General features: G+C 41.2%; 1 protein-coding gene across 5 annotated transcripts in view; it reads right to left on the bottom strand.

Moving 5' to 3' along the window:
- Positions 1-2,758: 2,758 nt before the first annotated feature.
- Positions 2,759-17,823, bottom strand: part of ATP10D (ATPase phospholipid transporting 10D (putative)) — a 58,995-nt gene continuing 43,930 nt past the window's right edge. For 4 of the 5 annotated variants that reach the window (XM_075025271.1, XM_075025280.1, XM_075025287.1 and 1 more), the window contains 9 exons: positions 16,169-16,353; positions 12,472-12,781; positions 11,760-11,836; positions 11,105-11,230; positions 10,584-10,784; positions 7,748-7,828; positions 7,397-7,501; positions 6,029-6,216; positions 2,759-3,413 (listed from right to left, as the gene is read on the bottom strand). In XM_075025271.1, coding sequence (XP_074881372.1) covers positions 2,864-3,413; positions 6,029-6,216; positions 7,397-7,501; positions 7,748-7,828; positions 10,584-10,784; positions 11,105-11,230; positions 11,760-11,836; positions 12,472-12,781; positions 16,169-16,353 — 1,823 coding nt within the window. In that variant the 3' untranslated portion in view covers positions 2,759-2,863. The remainder of the gene's footprint in view (positions 3,414-6,028; positions 6,217-7,396; positions 7,502-7,747; positions 7,829-10,583; positions 10,785-11,104; positions 11,231-11,759; positions 11,837-12,471; positions 12,782-16,168; positions 16,354-17,823) is intronic. The other variant, XM_075025297.1, reaches the window with a different exon arrangement.

Below are 17,823 nucleotides of genomic sequence, written 5' to 3'. Positions count from 1 at the left end.
AACACAACCTCTAGTGGACAATTTTAAGCAACACATACCATCAGTGAAACAACACACCAAGAAAAAAATAAAATGTGTTATTTTGTACCACTTCAAAAGTACTTACAATCTCGGCACAGAGGAACTTTTAAAAGGACCTAAAGTTTCAAGGCAACCCACAGGCCTGGCACTTCTGAGATGCAGATGAAATCATCCTTCATCCAATTTAAGAATCCATCCTGAAAGCCTCACCACACTAAGCAGCGAGTAGTGGGGTGACAAGGCTCATAAAAAGCCACATAACAGCAATTTAAGTGTCCCAGCGGCATGCAGCTGGCCCCAGGTCTAGCAGGTGACTGCCGCTCATGTTTCTTTGTGTAGTTATTTTGATGCCATGGCTTACAGTCACAGAAGATTTTGGAAGATCTTGCTCTGAATGCTTACAGCTTTTGTGTGATACACATCTGAACTCCTGAGACTAAATGATCAGCTGCTACCTACCAAATCTGCTAAGTTCTGCTCCTGCAGCAGAGCAACAGGAGGGCAGGTCACAGGCCAGTGTTGCCCCCCAAAGTCCTTTACAGTGGCAGGAAGGGGAGAGAGCTGAGCCCTGCACTCCCTCAGGTCACCGCAGCAAGTCCCAGAGCTCCTCCGCGAGAGCTCAACGCACCTCAGTCATAGAACCATAGAACAGAATAATCTCTTCTCTGTGACCGCAAGTGAAGAGAGCCCATAGATTTAAGGTGCAAAAGAAACAATCAGGTGAGACAATAGAAACAAAACCAATATTTGACTTTGAGGGCAGGAAAGCACTGGCCCGGCCAGCTTCTCTGGAGCTGTTTACAGTAGGAGAACATCTGCTGGGAATGATAAGGGTAAAAGCCAAGCCTGTCTTGGGCTGCGGAGCAGAGCAGATGACTTCACTGGGTTGCAGCAAGTCTGTTCCTGTATGATTCTGCCCTTGTACCAGCTAATCTCCCTGCACAACCTGCTGGGCGTTTTGCATCTTCTTCTTGGACACTCTGCAGTTCCCATGGCATGTACAGAAAGCTGAGATGTTCCAACTGGGACACCTGGAGTCTACTCTTGGCAAGGTGCCCCTGCAGCAAGAAGGATGCTACAGACAAACATCTGAAAATCGTAACTGCAAACCAACATGCTCAACATGATCTCTTAGAATTTGAATGTCTGCCATCACTTCAAAGGTCCCTACTAACCTTATGTTAGAACTTCCCCAAAATATTTTGTCATATGTTGAACCAAATTAGAAAAAAATATTTGCAGAAATGGCTGTCATCACTGGCTCCTTCCACTGTTTTTCTTCTACAGGCTAAACAAAAAGGATATTTTTCTCCTCACTAACACTACGGATGGAGTCAGCCCTAATTACATTCTACCTTTCAAAAACAGAACCGTTTTAAACTTTTGGTAACATGTGGTGACCTGCATTTGGATGAACTTAGCATGCCCTCAATATCTGCCCTGCATAGCAGCCTCTCAGACCTCACAGCGTTTGTTTAAATTCTTTCAGAGATCTTAAAAGACGTGGAATATGTAATGTTGATCATTCACATGGAAAGCTCATGGTTCAATTAAAAAGCAGAGCCCTTGCCCCAAACATGGTGCCTAAAAATAAACACACAGATCTTGGCAATTTGAAGACAGAAAGTCTTAGAGAAAGAACCAAAAAAACCCATGGGCTCAATACTGATTAATTCATTAGCAGCTACAGTTTGAGGAAACTGTTTATTTCAACAGGTGCTAGTGGATACAAACAATTTCCTAAGCTCCTCCATAAATTGACCATGTAACTTTTTGGAGAGGGAAGTAAAAAGGAGGCAATATTTTAGACAGTCTGGAACCCAGAAGTAGACACATGCACCTCAGCCAGCTTTTGTGCAGCGCGCAGAGCAGCAGGAAACTGGCAGAGGCAGGACATCTCCAAGACAGATGAGCAACAGATCTCAAATTTGGGACATGCAATGGGTTATACCTTCTTCTGAGCAGCCTTTAGAGATACTTAAGCTGTTTATTATAAAAGTCTGGAGGAATGTAAAAATACCTGAGAGTGAAGAAGAGTAATGTCATCAGCTAGAAGCTGCTATTAATAGGAGAAGACCTGAAGACAAACTGGAGCTACCCACTGCCACTGGCAGACAATTCTGCAGTGCAGGCATGAGGTAGAGTTTAGCGAAAACTCAGGTAGTCAACATCTGAGTTGGGTGAGGGGGAAAAGAAGTCCAGTCAGTGGTGAATGACATGAAACGGCACATGGAGACAAAAAGGAGGGATGTGGCAGGAGGATGAACTGTCGTGGAGAACAGAAGGCTGCACTAGGATTTGCTTTTTGTGGAAGAGGAAGGTGAGGGAGACACGTAACACATGTCTCATCTAGTCCGCTCTTCTGATGGTTAAAATTGTGTTTGGCCAGCACTGAGATGGCCCATGCAATAGCCTGCTGAACAAACTGGACCACGATGGTTAAAACAACTACTGTACACACATACCGGAGGAGTCTTGCAACAAGCCAAGTAACACTACGTCCCACCCCTTCTGCTTACTTCAGCAAGTGGTGAATCCCAGGGAATGCTAGGATTTTAGGACAGCAGTACAAGGGATGAGGTTGGCTTACCTGAACTGGATCCTGCAAATCCATATTCATGCAATGTCCTGTCCATAACACCATGGGGTATTATGCAATGTTGTATACAAGAAATAAGCACTATGCAAAGTCTACTGTGTGAAAAAATATAAAAAACCCAGCCATTTAGATCTTGAACCTCTTAAGAAATTACTGAAAAGCTTTATAAACAAAAAAGCCTTTAAGGAAATGTGTGCATCATCTTCCTTGGCTGAAAAAACCAAAACCACAATGCAGCATAAATCAGCAGTTACTACTCTTGGGTTTTAAACAGCATTCCGACTTTGTAAAATGCATTAAAGCATCTTCTTCACACAAAACAGAATTCAAACCTGCTTTGTGTGCTAGAGAAACAGCACTGCTGCCCTCTTCAGAAGCACACATAGAGACTTTGGCACATGAGTTATTACTACCAAACGTGTCTGAATTAGTATCCTTTGCTGAATTCAGAAATATGTTTTTTTCAGAGTTCAAGCCATTTGTAGTCCCAGACTCATCCTGAATGTCTGGTAAGAAGGAGGTGTCCTCTACTAACCCATGTCTTGAACAGGCCTGAAGAGGTGCTTTAGATGTTGGCAAAACACTGGCAATGCTTTCTTCCTCTGATACAGCACCTGTGGCTGAGCTGGAAGACCCAGAAGTAGCCTGGAACTCCACTTGACAGTTTACAATGGAGTCATCTTTCCATCTCTTAATTGCTTCCCTCTGCTTCTCGGGGGTGAGTCTGTCAAGGTGCTTGGCTCTCAACACCGGAGACAGAAACAATGTTCCTTGGAGAACTCTCAACAAATATCTACAAAATAAACAGTTTCAAATAAGCTGTTTAGAAGCAGACTCAAGACTGTTTCCAGGAACACTGAAGGAAACCAAACACCATTCAAGTAACCCTGAGGCTGCAGCAGCCTCTGAAAGAGTTTTTGCAGGTGCCGTTTTGTGAACATGAACTGTAAGGCCAGCAACTGCACCAGAACATGTTTTAAAACTGGCATTTTCAAAGACAGATATTGATATCAGGTGCTTCCATTTTTCTGTCCTGAACATGGTCCTCCCACAGACTAGTTGCTGTAGCAATGCGCACTTGCAAGTTCAATGAAGGGCCAGGGTCCCAGCTGCACTGAAAGTGGAGCTTTCTGCATATAGTGTCAGGCCCCAGAAAAAAGCATCAAAATCAGTGCACAGTTTAGAGTTTCCCTGGCACTTCAGTGCAGATATAAGGAGTTAAGAGATATTGTGGAAAAAATTAGGCCTAGAAAAATTCATGCTTCCAAGTGAGAAGCTGTTTATCATTGCTGTTTTGTACTGATAATATAGCACTAATACAGCCCTGGAAAGCTGGGAAGAGTAGGCAGAGCATCATTCTAAAATTCTTAACTTTTGCAGGAGCCAGAGAATTCACCAGAAGCAAGAAAGAACATGAAAGCAAAGGCCAAAGAAAGCAAGCATCACATGCAGTAAGAGGAATATGGAGTACAAATGATGTTCCAGAATTAAACTCTAGGAATAATTCATATTAGAACTGACTTAACTGGCAACTTAGGTTGGGCAAAAGTTTTAATCGTAGATTTTTGCAGTGAATTTTCAGTCAACAGGGCATCCAACATCTGTCCCTCTGTAGGAGAGCTGCTCCTTAAAAACTCCAGTGAAAGCCCCAATCTCACTCCCTCAGGCTAGGTGTAGAGCACCCTTTAGGTTCACAGTCCCCGCTGAGTGGTGGCTTTTCAGCGCCTTACAAAGGATTACATCAGAAGTAAGCAAGGAGAAAAAAACATATGTGTGACAGCAGTGGTTCCGTAACAGGCACTTCTGCTTCAAATCACTGAGGTGGAAAAGCTTGAATTAGCCACAACAGCTATAAATATTCTGAGGTATTGGCACAGGGAGAGTGCAAAAGACTCAAAAGAATTTCACTGGTAAGGCTAAATACTTTGCATTTAATTCACCATGAAAAACACTGTCATCTTCAAAACTGAACACCTGTATGTTGGAAGCAGTCACCAAGCTGCAAGCCTTCTTCTACCTAGGCTCTTTACAGCCTTACCAAAAGGTCCTAGAACAGCATTTATCAATTTATTTGTTGTGTAAGGAAGATCTACTGTGTGTGAAAGAAAAGGCTCTGCTGTCACCATCTGATGGAAAGCTGAGAGCAGGGATGGGGAGGGAAGAGCGTACATGTTGCTTGCACCTCATGGTTTGTCCTGCTGAATTGAAGTATGAACCAAAGCTACCAGTTATGATCTCCAGTGAGTGCAGCAAAACCCTGACTGTTATGCTTAAGACACAGATTGGGATGCGTTCAAAGGGGACTCAAATACTTAGTGACTATTGCAGGCACCTACAGCCACAGCTCTGCCAGCTTTCCTATTGGTGGCATTGCCAACTCATGCAGCCTGTACTGCAGCACTTGACCCAGAAAGTGTGCTCAGACTGTGCCTAATGATATAAAATGATGTCAGGTGAGGAGGAAACAGCAGTTAGTCTCCTCAACACTTCTCTCAGTATCTGTCTGTGCAATTCAGTTTCAGGTCCCACTCTTTCTGAAATTATATAAGAGGGAAAGAAAGAGACATTACAGCAGCAGAATGAGTAAATGAGCACTGGAGGCACTTCGCTAATAGGCTGCAGACTTGATTTCATGTTCAGCCAGTGAAAGAAAGATGGCTGTGGCTACTAAATAGAGCTAGGCTGAGAGTTTGATGAAGTCTCTTTCACTGATTTTCACACAGTTTTTCTCTGTTGGCTCACTCAGTTGTCTCACTGCTCAGCGTGCTGGTGTCCAGGACCTCCACCCAACACTCCTGCCTTTCCAGGGTGAATGAGTTATTGAACTTGAGAGTTAGCACTTCTTCAGTGAGGCAAAACACTTAAACATTAGGCACGATAAAAACACAACTCAGGACCCCTTGTAAATCTAATCAGCGTGTTTCCACCCCACAAAGAAGCCTATGCATGCATTCTTCATTCTAAATATTCTTATATATATATTCATGACATAAATTTCAAACAGAAAATGGTTTCACAAATAATCACAGACTAAGCACAGTACTTCTACATATAGTACATGTTCAACTTTGATCACTAATTTAACTGATTTGTATATAAATTATGAATTCTGTGGTTAAAGAGATTACTGGTTTTTTCCCTCCAAAGACAATATTTAATATAATATAAAAAATTTAATGTAATATAAATCACAAAAGGAATTTTTTATTTACTGAAATTTACTTTGAGAACATGTCACTAAAGAGCTGTCCTCACATGGCTTGGTCTGGTAGAGTTACAAAATTTTCTTTACACTGGGGGTCATGGGGCAAGGAAGACCTCTATCTAGAGAGATTTATAGCATCACTGACTCCAAGAAAACTAATTTTGCTAACAACAGTAATCTGCAATTATTAAACAGAAACGCACCTGGGTAGCAGAGCAACACAAGTAGTCAGGAGGCAAACTAAGTAAAATACTGGGTCTGTCATATGCTTTTCCATGATCCAATAAGGATTTGATGGGGGGTTGTGGGTTTTACAGGTTGCCCCAAATGCCAGAGTGAAGACGAAGTATAACAGGATGCTGCCAACTATAACTACTGTATGTATCCAAGTCTGTAATTCAAAAAAGGAAAAAAATCAGATTTAAGCTGTAAACAGAAAGACCTGTAACACCTGTATGTGTGTACACATGCATTTATGAACGTGCACACACTTCCTACAGTTCATAGGTAACCCAGCCATTGAATTTTTTTTTTATTGTACTAAATGCATAGCTTTTGATTCCTGTGTGAATGACATTTTTCATGACCACCTCATCCACTGACAACACAGAAAGCCTTCTCAAGCAAATGGAGGCAAGATCTTCATATGACACCACCCTTACACATTTTCCTTGAGACATTGATTAACTGTTTCTGTGATTTTGTACCTAAATGGCTATAATAGTTACTATGGAAACAACACTGTCACTGGTCTGACAGCTTGCCAATATTCAAAAATGCCAAATAAAACCCATTTAAGTAATGTTTTCCTATTCAGAGCATGGATACACACATGCTACCCATATAGTCTCAATAAAGACATTTTTATCACTGCTGCAACTTGAAATTTCATCCATTATGAAAAAATCCTAAAAAATATTTTTCAAAAAAAGACAGAGAAAAAATAAAACCCATTAATCTGTGTCCTTCTACTGTAAATATTATTTTATTTTCTTTAAAATTATAAAAAATAGCCAAGTATTACCCTTGTATGGGCTGTAAATTTATCCAAGCTAATGCTTTAGCTTGCCCAGACTTAATTAAAAACTGGACTAGCATTTCTGTAGCGTATCGGTTCTCTAGTTCTGGCACCAAAATATACCTCTGAATTGTTTATACTGGCCACAGAGTAGATCATCAGTTCCAAGCATTCAAAATCAACAGTTCACATTGTTGTCTTTGAGATGCAAGCTTTGGGAACTAACGAAGGCTCAGTAGATCACTGGTTGGTTCTACCATTTGCAAAACTAAACTGACATCCCCAAAACCACCATATCCTAATGAGGCAGGATCCTTTTGCTATTTACAAATAATTCTGAGGCCAAATTTTGTTAATTTTAGTCATATGAGTAATTCTATTGGCTCCAATGACAGCTGCAGCAGGAGAGCTCACATGGTGACATAAAATATTTAGGTTTTGGCCCTTTTATACTTACTCTGTTTTGTATATGAAGCTCTTCCATTTAATTTTAATGAAAGCTGTATGCACATACTCTGTTAGGAATATACTCTTTTGGAAACAAAGTACTCACCACAGACTTGCACTCAATGAGAAGGTGAAACAGTATTATGAAGAGCGCTGCTGTGTTTATAGGATTTCCAAAAGAAAAAATGTCTATGTCTGAGCCACAGTAAGTCTGTAAAGGAAGACAGTGGTCAGCGTAATATATTCTTTATGTATAGTCCTAATACACAAAATGGCATGAACAGTTTCAATACCATACATATTTGCATGCACACAGTTCCGCTCAGTTCCAATGATGATCCTGTTAGTACACAATTATATATGAGGAAGTAAAATCAAGCACTTCATTTTATTCTCTAATTTGCCTGGGTTTTTAGTATGTCAAAATATATAAATGTATTTCATACCCAGCACTTACAAAGTAAGGGACAAAAAAGCAAACGAGACTTTGGTAAAAAGCATCCAGCAACGTTATCCAGAAAGGTGAAGGCAAGTAAGCCTGTAAGAAAAAAAGATAATGGCATTGAAACAAATTGAACAAATTGCTGCATCCTTAATTAGTATTAATTTGGATTTGGGGAAAGATTATCTGCAGAAGTAATTCCAGTTAGTTTCCCAATGAAGAGGCATCTTTTGTGTGTTATGATAATAAGAATAAAGAGCTCACTCCACACATGTACTTAACTGTTAGTATTTAAATCAGCAGCCAGATCTAGGAACTCTGATCTTACAGCTGTTTCTGCCTGAACAGTCCTACCAGAGCCTTACCTAACTGAGTACTAAGGAAGGGAAAGGGCTAGGGGACAGTGAATTAGCCTAGCAGCTTACCATCACTGAATGCCACGTCCCCCTTTCTTCTATCTCCACTCCCTTCTCTTTGGTACACGTGCTTCTGCCTCTTAATTTGTGCTGGTTGACTCATCTGTGCGGACCAGACTCCACTGTGAGCTAACTTAACTCACTAGAGTGTGAGAAATCAATTCACTTTTCTGCTGGAGTAGCATGTTGCTGTTTTAGTGAATGAAATCAGCTCCTGGAATGATCTGATGGGACAACCCAGCTGGCACAAAGAAGGTAGTTTAACTATGTGGGTGAAAACGGAATGGGAAGAAAAGAAGGGACAAGAGGAGAAGGAATAAGCCTTCCTCGCTCAGTGGCAGCAAACTGCTATGACAGCTCAACCGCTTATAAAACCAGTTCCATGTGCCCTGGCTCAGATCCCATTCCTTCAGGCACTAAATTGAGACACACAGGTGAGCAGTCTAGCCACCCAGGACTTCCTCTACAAGTACTGGAGAGAGATGCGTTTCTCCAAAAAGCCATTCAGCCCTTTCAAGAAGTGAACGGCTCTGTGGAGGTGGTGTAGGAAACTTACATTCTTATTTGCCTGTCAGGGAAGTGCTTTAAATTACTAAAGATGAATCCAAGTTACTGTCCATTTTTATAGCTTATACAGAGCTGTACACTTGTGATGTCATGGTGCAATATTGTGATACTACATCTTTTAAAGCATTTCTCTTTCTTCTGTACTGCACTTAATTTGAAACAATTATTTCAGTGTGCTTCCATGCAAGAAAGGAAATGGTATACTACTTAATAACTCCAACCACAGATCAAGGCAATGTTATGCTAGACAAAAGAGGAAAAACTCTGATAAAAAGGGAAAAAAAAAAGGGAGGAAGGAGAAAAACTATTGTGTAATGCAGTAATTCTGATTATGTTGCCTCAAAACCTTCATCTCAGCTCAGATCACTGTACATATCCTGAAGATCAAAATAAAGGGCAGAATCCTGAGGCCTTCTAACCTTTACTTATTCAAAAGTCTCTGTGACTGACAAAGTGCAGACTACAGAGGCTCAGATTGGTATCAAAAGAGTACTTAGTTTTGCAAAAGTATCATAAACCAAGCAACATAAAATATTTACCTGTATGTAAAAAGAAATGTAAAGTCCATGAACAAACAAAATAAATTTTCCCCTCACTGTATATCCTTCTTTCCCTTCTAAACCAGACCTAGACTTCTGTCAGTTTATACAGATGAGACTGTGCAACTAGTACACAACATGTTGTAGCTCATTTTTGTTAACAGTATTTTTTAGAATAGAACAAAACAGAACAGAATAGAATATTCCAGTTGGGAGGGACCTACAATGATCATCTAGTCCAACTGCCTGACCAATTCAGGGCTGACCACAAGTTAAAGCATTTTGTTAAGGGCATTGTCCAAATGCCTCTTAAACACTGACAGGCTTGGGGCATTGACCACCTCTCTAGGAAGCCTGTTCCAGTGCTTGACCACCCTCTCTGTAATGAAAGGCTTCCTAATGTCAAATCTGTTATTGAAAGGCTATGATCATAAAGAAAATGGTGAGGTTTAGATGACTCATATGCTCAGTGTTTCCTCTCTCTGGGTTACTAGTATCTATTCTGTCTCGGGCTCAGTATGTCACTGCCTTCAATTGCTATAATAAAAATATTATTTTAATTAAGTGTTAAACTAAAAAAAAAAAAGATAAAGTTAAAATTTTGCTAGAATTCATGCTAAGCAAAGCAGAAACCAGGAAAAAGCTTACTGATTTATGTAATTCTGATTCAGAAACTACCCCCTACTCCCTGTGGCTTTCTGTGCTAAATGTTTGGACAGAATTTACTTATAGAGCAGATATGACGTATAGTGTTTTCAGATGGGAGAAAACTGCCACCAGCACATTCCAGAACATACCCGTAAGAGGAAAAGAACCCTGAATGACAGAACTTTCTTGAGGATTATTTGAAAGGAATCTGCTCTGGTTCTTGTCCATTCCTCATTAATTTGCAGCTGAGACCCTTATATGACAGTAAAAAGCCAGTATCTAGTGCCCTTATCTTTAAAAGTTAAGCCCAGATGCTCAAAAGAAACCCATTTTGAGCAAGTATTTTGACAGCTGAGGCAGTGAATGAAGTGAACATGCTGGTAATGATATTTATCTAGCACATTGTTTCACCTGAAGTCCTTAATTTCTCTTATCATCTAAATGTCTGATAAGATTGGGTGTATGGCTGAAAAGAACCTAAAAAAAACTTTTGAAAAAACAGCTTTTATTTGTGCACATACATTTGTGCACAGGCCTATAGAGAAAGGCCTATTTCTCTAACAGAGAAAGTGGTTTTAAGCTTCAAGTTTGCCTGATGTGAACCATGAAGGAAAGAAACACAGAAATGGCTTAAAAGCTGACCATTTCAATTTGCTTCAGGTCAAGAATTCCGTAACCTACCACAGATTTCTGGCTTGTCATGTACAGCTGTGGGAGCTGCATGAGTATCTCCGCAGGCACATCTTTGTCTAAGACACCATAAACGATGGGTGGCACCGATGTAAAAAGGAGATTGAAAAGAATCAAGATCCAATAGTCAGTCATTGATGTGCCTGAAAACCCACAGAAGAACTGGTACCAGAACAGGAGGTTCACATAGGCCTGAAAAGTCAAAGACGACATGACAAAATGTTACCCATGGACAAGTGTTTTTAAAGCCAGGAGGAAAACAGGCAGATCTTAGGTCTGGTTACAGTAATCTGTGGAAAATTAAGTATAAATGCTGTGGAGTTCATGCCACACTTTGAAACTATATGTCTCTGCAGACATAAATGGGAAACTGAATTGTTTGACATATGCTTTTTATGTCTTTTTGAACCCATTCACAATAGAAACTAAAGAAGAATACAAAGCCCCATTAAACCCTTCAGCGCTCTCAAATACGTAAACTGTGATTTCCCTGGGATGGGACAGCTACATACCACATTCTTGTAGAAGAAGTAAAGCACCATGTTGGTAAGTCTGGTGTAACACCAGTGACCATGGACAAGCAGCAGCTTCTTGAGGTGTCTAAACTGAGAGATTGCAAAGTCACTTGCCATCACAGCCTGCAACACATGTGAAGGAAAGGACATGTTAGTATCCAAACTGTTAAAGATAAGCTTCAGATACTGCCAAGTGAGCAACCTACCTGCTGTTGGAAATTCTTATTTTAAGATTTTTTATACATAGTTCTTACAGTCTTACCCTTACTCAGATCTGAGCCCCCCCATACAACGTTTTACACTAACACACACAGCTCAGTCCAACACAACATAGGCAGGAACATGGCTGTCTATTATTATCACACAACCGCACAGATATGACTGATGGTTAGGCTACTTGCTTCCTGGCAGGACATGAGTAATAAGGAGTTTGGTGACAGGCAGCAAGCTCTGTTGTTTGGAGTTTGAACTCCTGCAGCATTCAGCTTCCAAGCGCTCCTGCAAGAGTGCTGAGGCCTGGGTGTCAGGTCAGGCTGCAAACTCTTGCCTGTGTATGGTAATGGACTGTGGAGCCACTGGGCCTCCAGAGTAAACTCTGAACCAATTTAAAATGGAGTCTGATGTCATTTGCAGCTGTCTTTGTATACACTACCTGCATGCCTTCTTGGCCTGATATTCCCACACCAGTGTCAGCCACCTGGATCATACTGACATCATTGGCACCATCACCTACAGAAAAAAGAAAAGAGGAAAAAATCAAAACTAACCTCTTTTATTTGGAATGCAACCTGGAGGCAGCTTTGCCGGCTATCACATCGCCATGGAGGTGGCAGGAAAAGACAAATATACAAGAACACCAGAGAGTTCAGAGAAAAACATTTTTATGGCCAGCAGTGCAGCCTATGAAAAATCCTACAGAAAGCAAGATTAATAACTGGAAGGCCTGACTGAACCTAGCTATATTCTCCAAATGGATATTAGCTGTTCCTTCTGTCAGAATTTAGTTGGTATGCTGGAACAGAAAATATGGGTGTTTGAAATCACAGTGAGTCATCTCCCCTATCCCTCCCTATTTTGGAGGGTTGTGATGGAGAATGACAAAGAAAATCCCCTTACTTGCTCCTTTGGACATGTTACATAACACTGTGCATGACTGCTGCTCTTGTTGCTTTACATCACCATGAATAAGTTTATGGACTAGATTTGCTAGGTCAGAAGACTAACATCATTTTCTGCCAGAGACAACTATGATTCAAAGGATTATCTTCCTTGTAAAGTAAATTTTGTGACAGAAATTAACAAAAATATAGAAGAGAAGAAACAGGTTTCTACTTCTTTTCAGAGAAGATAACCACAGGACTCACCTACAGCTAATGTCATTGCCTTTAGCTTATTTCGCACCAGTCTGACCACAATACTCTTCTGCAGTGGTGTGGCTTGGCAGCAGACTACAGCCCGACATTTTTCTGTGAGTTCCAAGAAAATACTCTGTAGGCTGTCATGAAGGACATGCTCTAAAGTCCTTCCATCAATAACCAGGCCTGCACTGAACCCTGGAGCTTGGGTGGAGGGACTTGCAGAAACACTCCCAAGTTTCTGACTGGTTTTTTTGCTGGCAGAAGTATTCTTCTGGATCCCTTCTAAAATTTTGCTCATCACCAAGGCACAGGCATCCTAATTAAAGACAAGAGAAAGGCAACTTATTAAATACTGCTTGTGTTCTGGCTCCCTTTTCAATTTATAACATACATATGGAGAAAAGGCCAAATGCTGCCCTTGTGTAGCATTTTCACTTGAATCCAGAAAGGCTCAAACATGAGGCTGAATAACCCTTTAAAATCACAAAGGATGCAGTCTGTTGTTAATAAAAGGGCCTGTGATTTAACTTTGCTTAAGTAGATTGGCTTGGGTATTGTACTAGAAGGGAAAAAACTGAAGCAAATCAGAAAATGTTCATAGACTAGCAGAAAAACCAACCATTAAGGATTCTGTAATATAAATGCAGCTTTTATAGAAGACTTTTGCTCTCTACATTTCTTTTGTCTGGCATGCAAAGCCAAAAGTGCATTTCAAATCAGATTATAGATGAGCTGCAATGAATTACTGAAGAACTGGCCTTGTGGAATTTTTTACTTTGTCAGAATCAATATAAGATGCCCAAAAGATTCTTGGTATCAATATATGTCATGCATGTGCTATATAGAAGAAAATACATATTCTTTAATCTTCTCATGACTTTACTTTGAAATGCAACAGTATCAAATCCTGTGTATTTTTTATTTCAAAGCCCAGTTAGAGGGAGGATGAGCACTTCTGCAAAAGGGGCTCAGTTCTCACTGTTAAGTAAGACACTTGTTCACCAGTAGGAAAAAAGGAAGAAAAAAGTGTTAGCAAAAATCAAACCCCAAGCTTTCCTCAACTACAACTGGACTAAAAATCCTTTCTTTTTCACTTTATTTTCCCCAGAGTTACCACTTGCCACACAATCTTCTACGGCAGATACAAATTGAATTTCTAAAGTAACATATAAGCAGAAAGAAAAAGAAAAAGGAAAGGTCTTAGAAAAATCCTCCAGTCCTTTAGAGAAGTCTCAGATTTCATGGCTCTCCTCTGAGGAGAGACATATGATATGTTGGCTTTACCAGCTACAGTTAGTAATGTCTCTCTTAAGAAACCCAAAATTGAGAAAAATCAAGATTTGAAAAACGGCTGGTTATAAGCATCCACAAGAAGACATAACAATCAAGTAGGATTAAACCTGCCACCCAAACCAGCAGCATTCTTAACCACTCTTTATCACATGACTCAATTACTGAGTGGTGGGGAGAAGGTGGGCTTTTTCTCTGACAAAATTGTTGGCAGATTAGTTTTCTTGAATAGTGTGCAATGTACTTTAATGCGACAACTCTTTGTACATTTATGCAAGGCAAGCAGGGCTGAGGGAATATACCACACAAAGCAGCACAAAACTGAATTCAATAGAATTTGCATAACAATAATTCTTACATTACTAATATGCTGTAACTTACAGCCATTTGAAATCTCTAATAACATGTGAAGCATGTCAACTCTCCAACCTACTGCGTGGATTGTCTGGCTTGTAGTTCACAAACAAGTTTCACCATGTCTGGTGCACACAGGCGACTCATGGGGGTTACAAAATCAACCCAGCCTTGGATTGCCTTGAGGCCCTGTGTCTCTGCTGAGACGACTCACAGGGAGCTGTGTAGATAGCTTAGCCCTGGGTGGTCTGATAAACTAAACAGGGCGGTGGCTGTGCCATTCAAAGAACCAAAACCTGAACTGAGCCTTGAAATCCCTTAACAAATAGTATGCCCAGAGTCTCAATCCAACCACTATTCAGTTGCCTGAGGAAGCAAGGTAAAAAAAAAACCAAAACCTGGAGGGTTTCAGCTTCAGTTTCAAATGACAACCTTGTGTATTCAAACAATCACAGACCAACAAAGGAAAGATAAGGGGAAACTCCACTCAGATATACATAGACCATTTAGGCATATATCATAATCCACTCAGACATAGTCATACACACCATTCCACAAGTCAGGGGATAAAACCTCTAAGATTCAGGTTGGAAATGGGTTGGCTTGCGAAGGAAACCCTGCCCCCCCCCCCATTGATCAGGATGCCGGTCAAGGTAACTTCCCTGGGATTGAGAGCCCTTACCTGGAGGGGTAAGTGAATATTGTTTATGCTTTAAGTTTGTAAATGCAGTTGTGGTTGTCTGTGAATCGCTTGTGGTTGTAATAATGTACTACTCTTGCCTTAAAAAATTGCAATAGTGCATTCCTCCATTGTATCTGTAAAACCTGCAATAGTGGCGTGTTAAGTCTGTAAGTGAAGTTCAAATAAATCATTTGCTTGAACCTTGCAGTTAAGTACTTTTCTGTCTGTGAGAGACTGAAAGAGTTAATGTCTCAAACATTGTGGTGGGGCAAGTTCTGCTTAAAGACAAACCCTACACAGCAAGGAACCCAGGTGAAAAGCCCATCACCTCAGATGTCAGCAACAGGAGAGGGAGGGCGTGCTGCAGGGTGCACAGCTCCCTGTTCTGATGAGCTGTTCTGATACAAAGATCAAACAATGGCCATGTCTGCAGGGAAGGAGAAGTTACTCCACAAATGACCCCCAAGCCCAAAGGCTCACAAACTGCTCATTAACCTGTTTGGGTGCCTGCCCGAAAGGGGGCAAGGATGATAAAAGGACACAAACTGAAGCCCCAGGTGCGCAAGCCCACCGGAACTGGACCCCTTGGCTGACTGGACCTCTCGGTCGACTGAACCGATGCCGGACCTAGGACCGGTGAAATCTTTCTCTCTTCCTTTTTCTCTCTCTGTCTTCTTCTCTCTTTCCTTTTCCACAATCCCTATACCTCATCCATTTCAAGATATAAAACGTTAACCAAGTCTGAGACTAAGAGTAGATCCAGCCGCCCCTGGGCCCTTCTCTGAGGAGGAGTCTAGAAAGCAAGGGGGTCTGCTCTGAACCTCGTGACTCAACGGGAGGGATCTTCTTATCCCCTGAATTGATGTATATGGTTACACGGTTTACAGAAGTAGTCTTATGCCAATTCCTGTTGTGAGAAACCCCGCCACCTACTATCACGCCTCCCCAGTTCAGTTTGCTTCTGTCATAAATAAAATCTTTAACTGATTGTTTGGTGTCATTTCACCTTAATTTAGCCTGAGGGAATTTCGAATTAAACACCACTTCCTGGTCTGTCCAGTCTGGGTTGCGATACCTCACACCTACCACAAAGAAAAATTAAGCAGTCTATTCAATTAAAATAATTAATCATTATTTAGGGACTGTAAATAAAGAAACAGATGTTACATACACATAAAAGATTTCATATTTGACCTGCAAGGAAGCAAACTGTCAGTTTTCCAGTATTTTCATCTTCCAATAAATCATGCTGTCTTTGGTTGGTTGGGAAAGCAGAGATCATTTTATTTTTCCGTATTGCCCTGTGATATAGCCTGACTGAATTTTTCAGCAGAGAAAAAAAAATTTTTTTGAAGAAAAGTATAGTTTTCCACTCACCCTACTCTGTGATTTGAGAGTGAAGATTCTGTCATCTGGTTCCAGCAGTTTACAAGCATAGGCAATGTTGACAGCTGTCTCTCTCTTGTCACCTGTCAGCATCCATATTTTTATTCCCGCTTTCCGTAACGCCTGTATTGTGTCTGGAACACCCTCCTGCAGGCGATCTTCAATGCCAGTGGCACCTTAATTTAGACAAGCAGAAGGATTAGTGCTGCTGTATTTCCAAAACCAAAACGCTGCAAGAGTGACAGAACAAGATGGTCCTCTGTGTGTATCCATATCCCAAAACAGACACCCTACTGGGACATGCTTGGGAATTCCTCCCTTCCACACCTTTGTGTCCCAGAGCCCCTCACATGTGACATTGTTGACACATACCCTCGTGTCCTGGTTTCAGCTGGGATAGTTAATTTTATTCCTAGTAGCTGGTACAGTGCTGTGTTTTGGATTTAGTGTGAGAATAATGCTGATAACACACCAATGTTTTAGTTGTTGCTAAGCAGCGCTTATCCTAAGTTAAGGATTTTTCGTGCTCTGCCAGCGAGGAGGTGCACGAGAAGCTGGGAGGGAGCATGGCCAGGACAGCTGACCCGAACTAGCTAAAGGGCTATTCCATAGCATAGAACATCATGCTCAGTATATAAACTGGGGGGAGTCGGCCGGGAGGGGCAGATCACTGCTCAGGCATCAGTCAGTGGGTGGTGAGCAACTGCATTGTGCATCACTTGTCTTTTCTTGGGTTTTATTTCTCTCTCTTTTTGTTATGTTCCTTTTCATTACTACTATTATTATTATTTTAGTTACTAAACTGTTCTTATCTCAACCCACAAATTTTACTTTTTTTTCCAATTCTCCGCATCCCACTGGGAGCAGGGAGGAGTGAGCCAGCAGCTGTGTGGTACTTAGTTGCTGGCTGGGGTTAAAGACAACACCTCATTACAGCCTCAGGGGCCTTCAATTCTTCACAAGACCTTTTTAAGCCAACTTTTCTCATTCTCACAGTTGTTTCATCCCATAGTGGCTGTGGGACACAGACCACCAAGCTTCTCATGACAAATATACGCCATTATTCCCACTCCCTCCTACCTCAGAATACCCCAAACCTTCTTTCATGTATCACCTCGATGCTTCCTATCTCAAGGTCCACTTCTCAACTCTGCTCCAGGTGGAATTCTCTGTACCTCTTGTCCCAAGCCCTCACCTTTTTCACACCAAAATCCCCTCTTCTTATATCATATTTTTGCACACTGCTGCAAAAACCTGCCATTCATCATCAGGTTTCTCAACCACTCATCGCTGTGGTACCTCCTGTCCCAGGTCTTTTCAATTCATAGCACTGAACTCTGTTTTGCCCATCCTCCTGCCCACACTGCCAACCTTGACATACTCCCCCACAGGGAGGAAGCACTGGCTCTAACACACACCCCTTAGTGGTTATAGAAACACTTTCAGAAAAAAAATACAGAGACTTTAACAGAGATACCCTCTTTTCTGGTGTGCACAATAGGCAGACCTATGTCCCTAAAACCAGCTTACAAAACCTTCTGTTCTGGTAATAGTAAGGCAACACAACATCAGCATGAAGCAGAACCATCTCTGAAAAGCTGCAGTGCCAGTGACTTACTACGGTAGAGGACATTTTCATGGCTTTT

The sequence above is a fragment of the Buteo buteo genome, chromosome 1 (assembly GCF_964188355.1).
Source record: "Buteo buteo chromosome 1, bButBut1.hap1.1, whole genome shotgun sequence".
Taxonomy (NCBI): Eukaryota; Metazoa; Chordata; class Aves; order Accipitriformes; family Accipitridae; genus Buteo; species Buteo buteo.
Note: the sequence above shows the minus strand (reverse complement) of the source record. Positions and strands in the feature narration are given on the sequence as shown.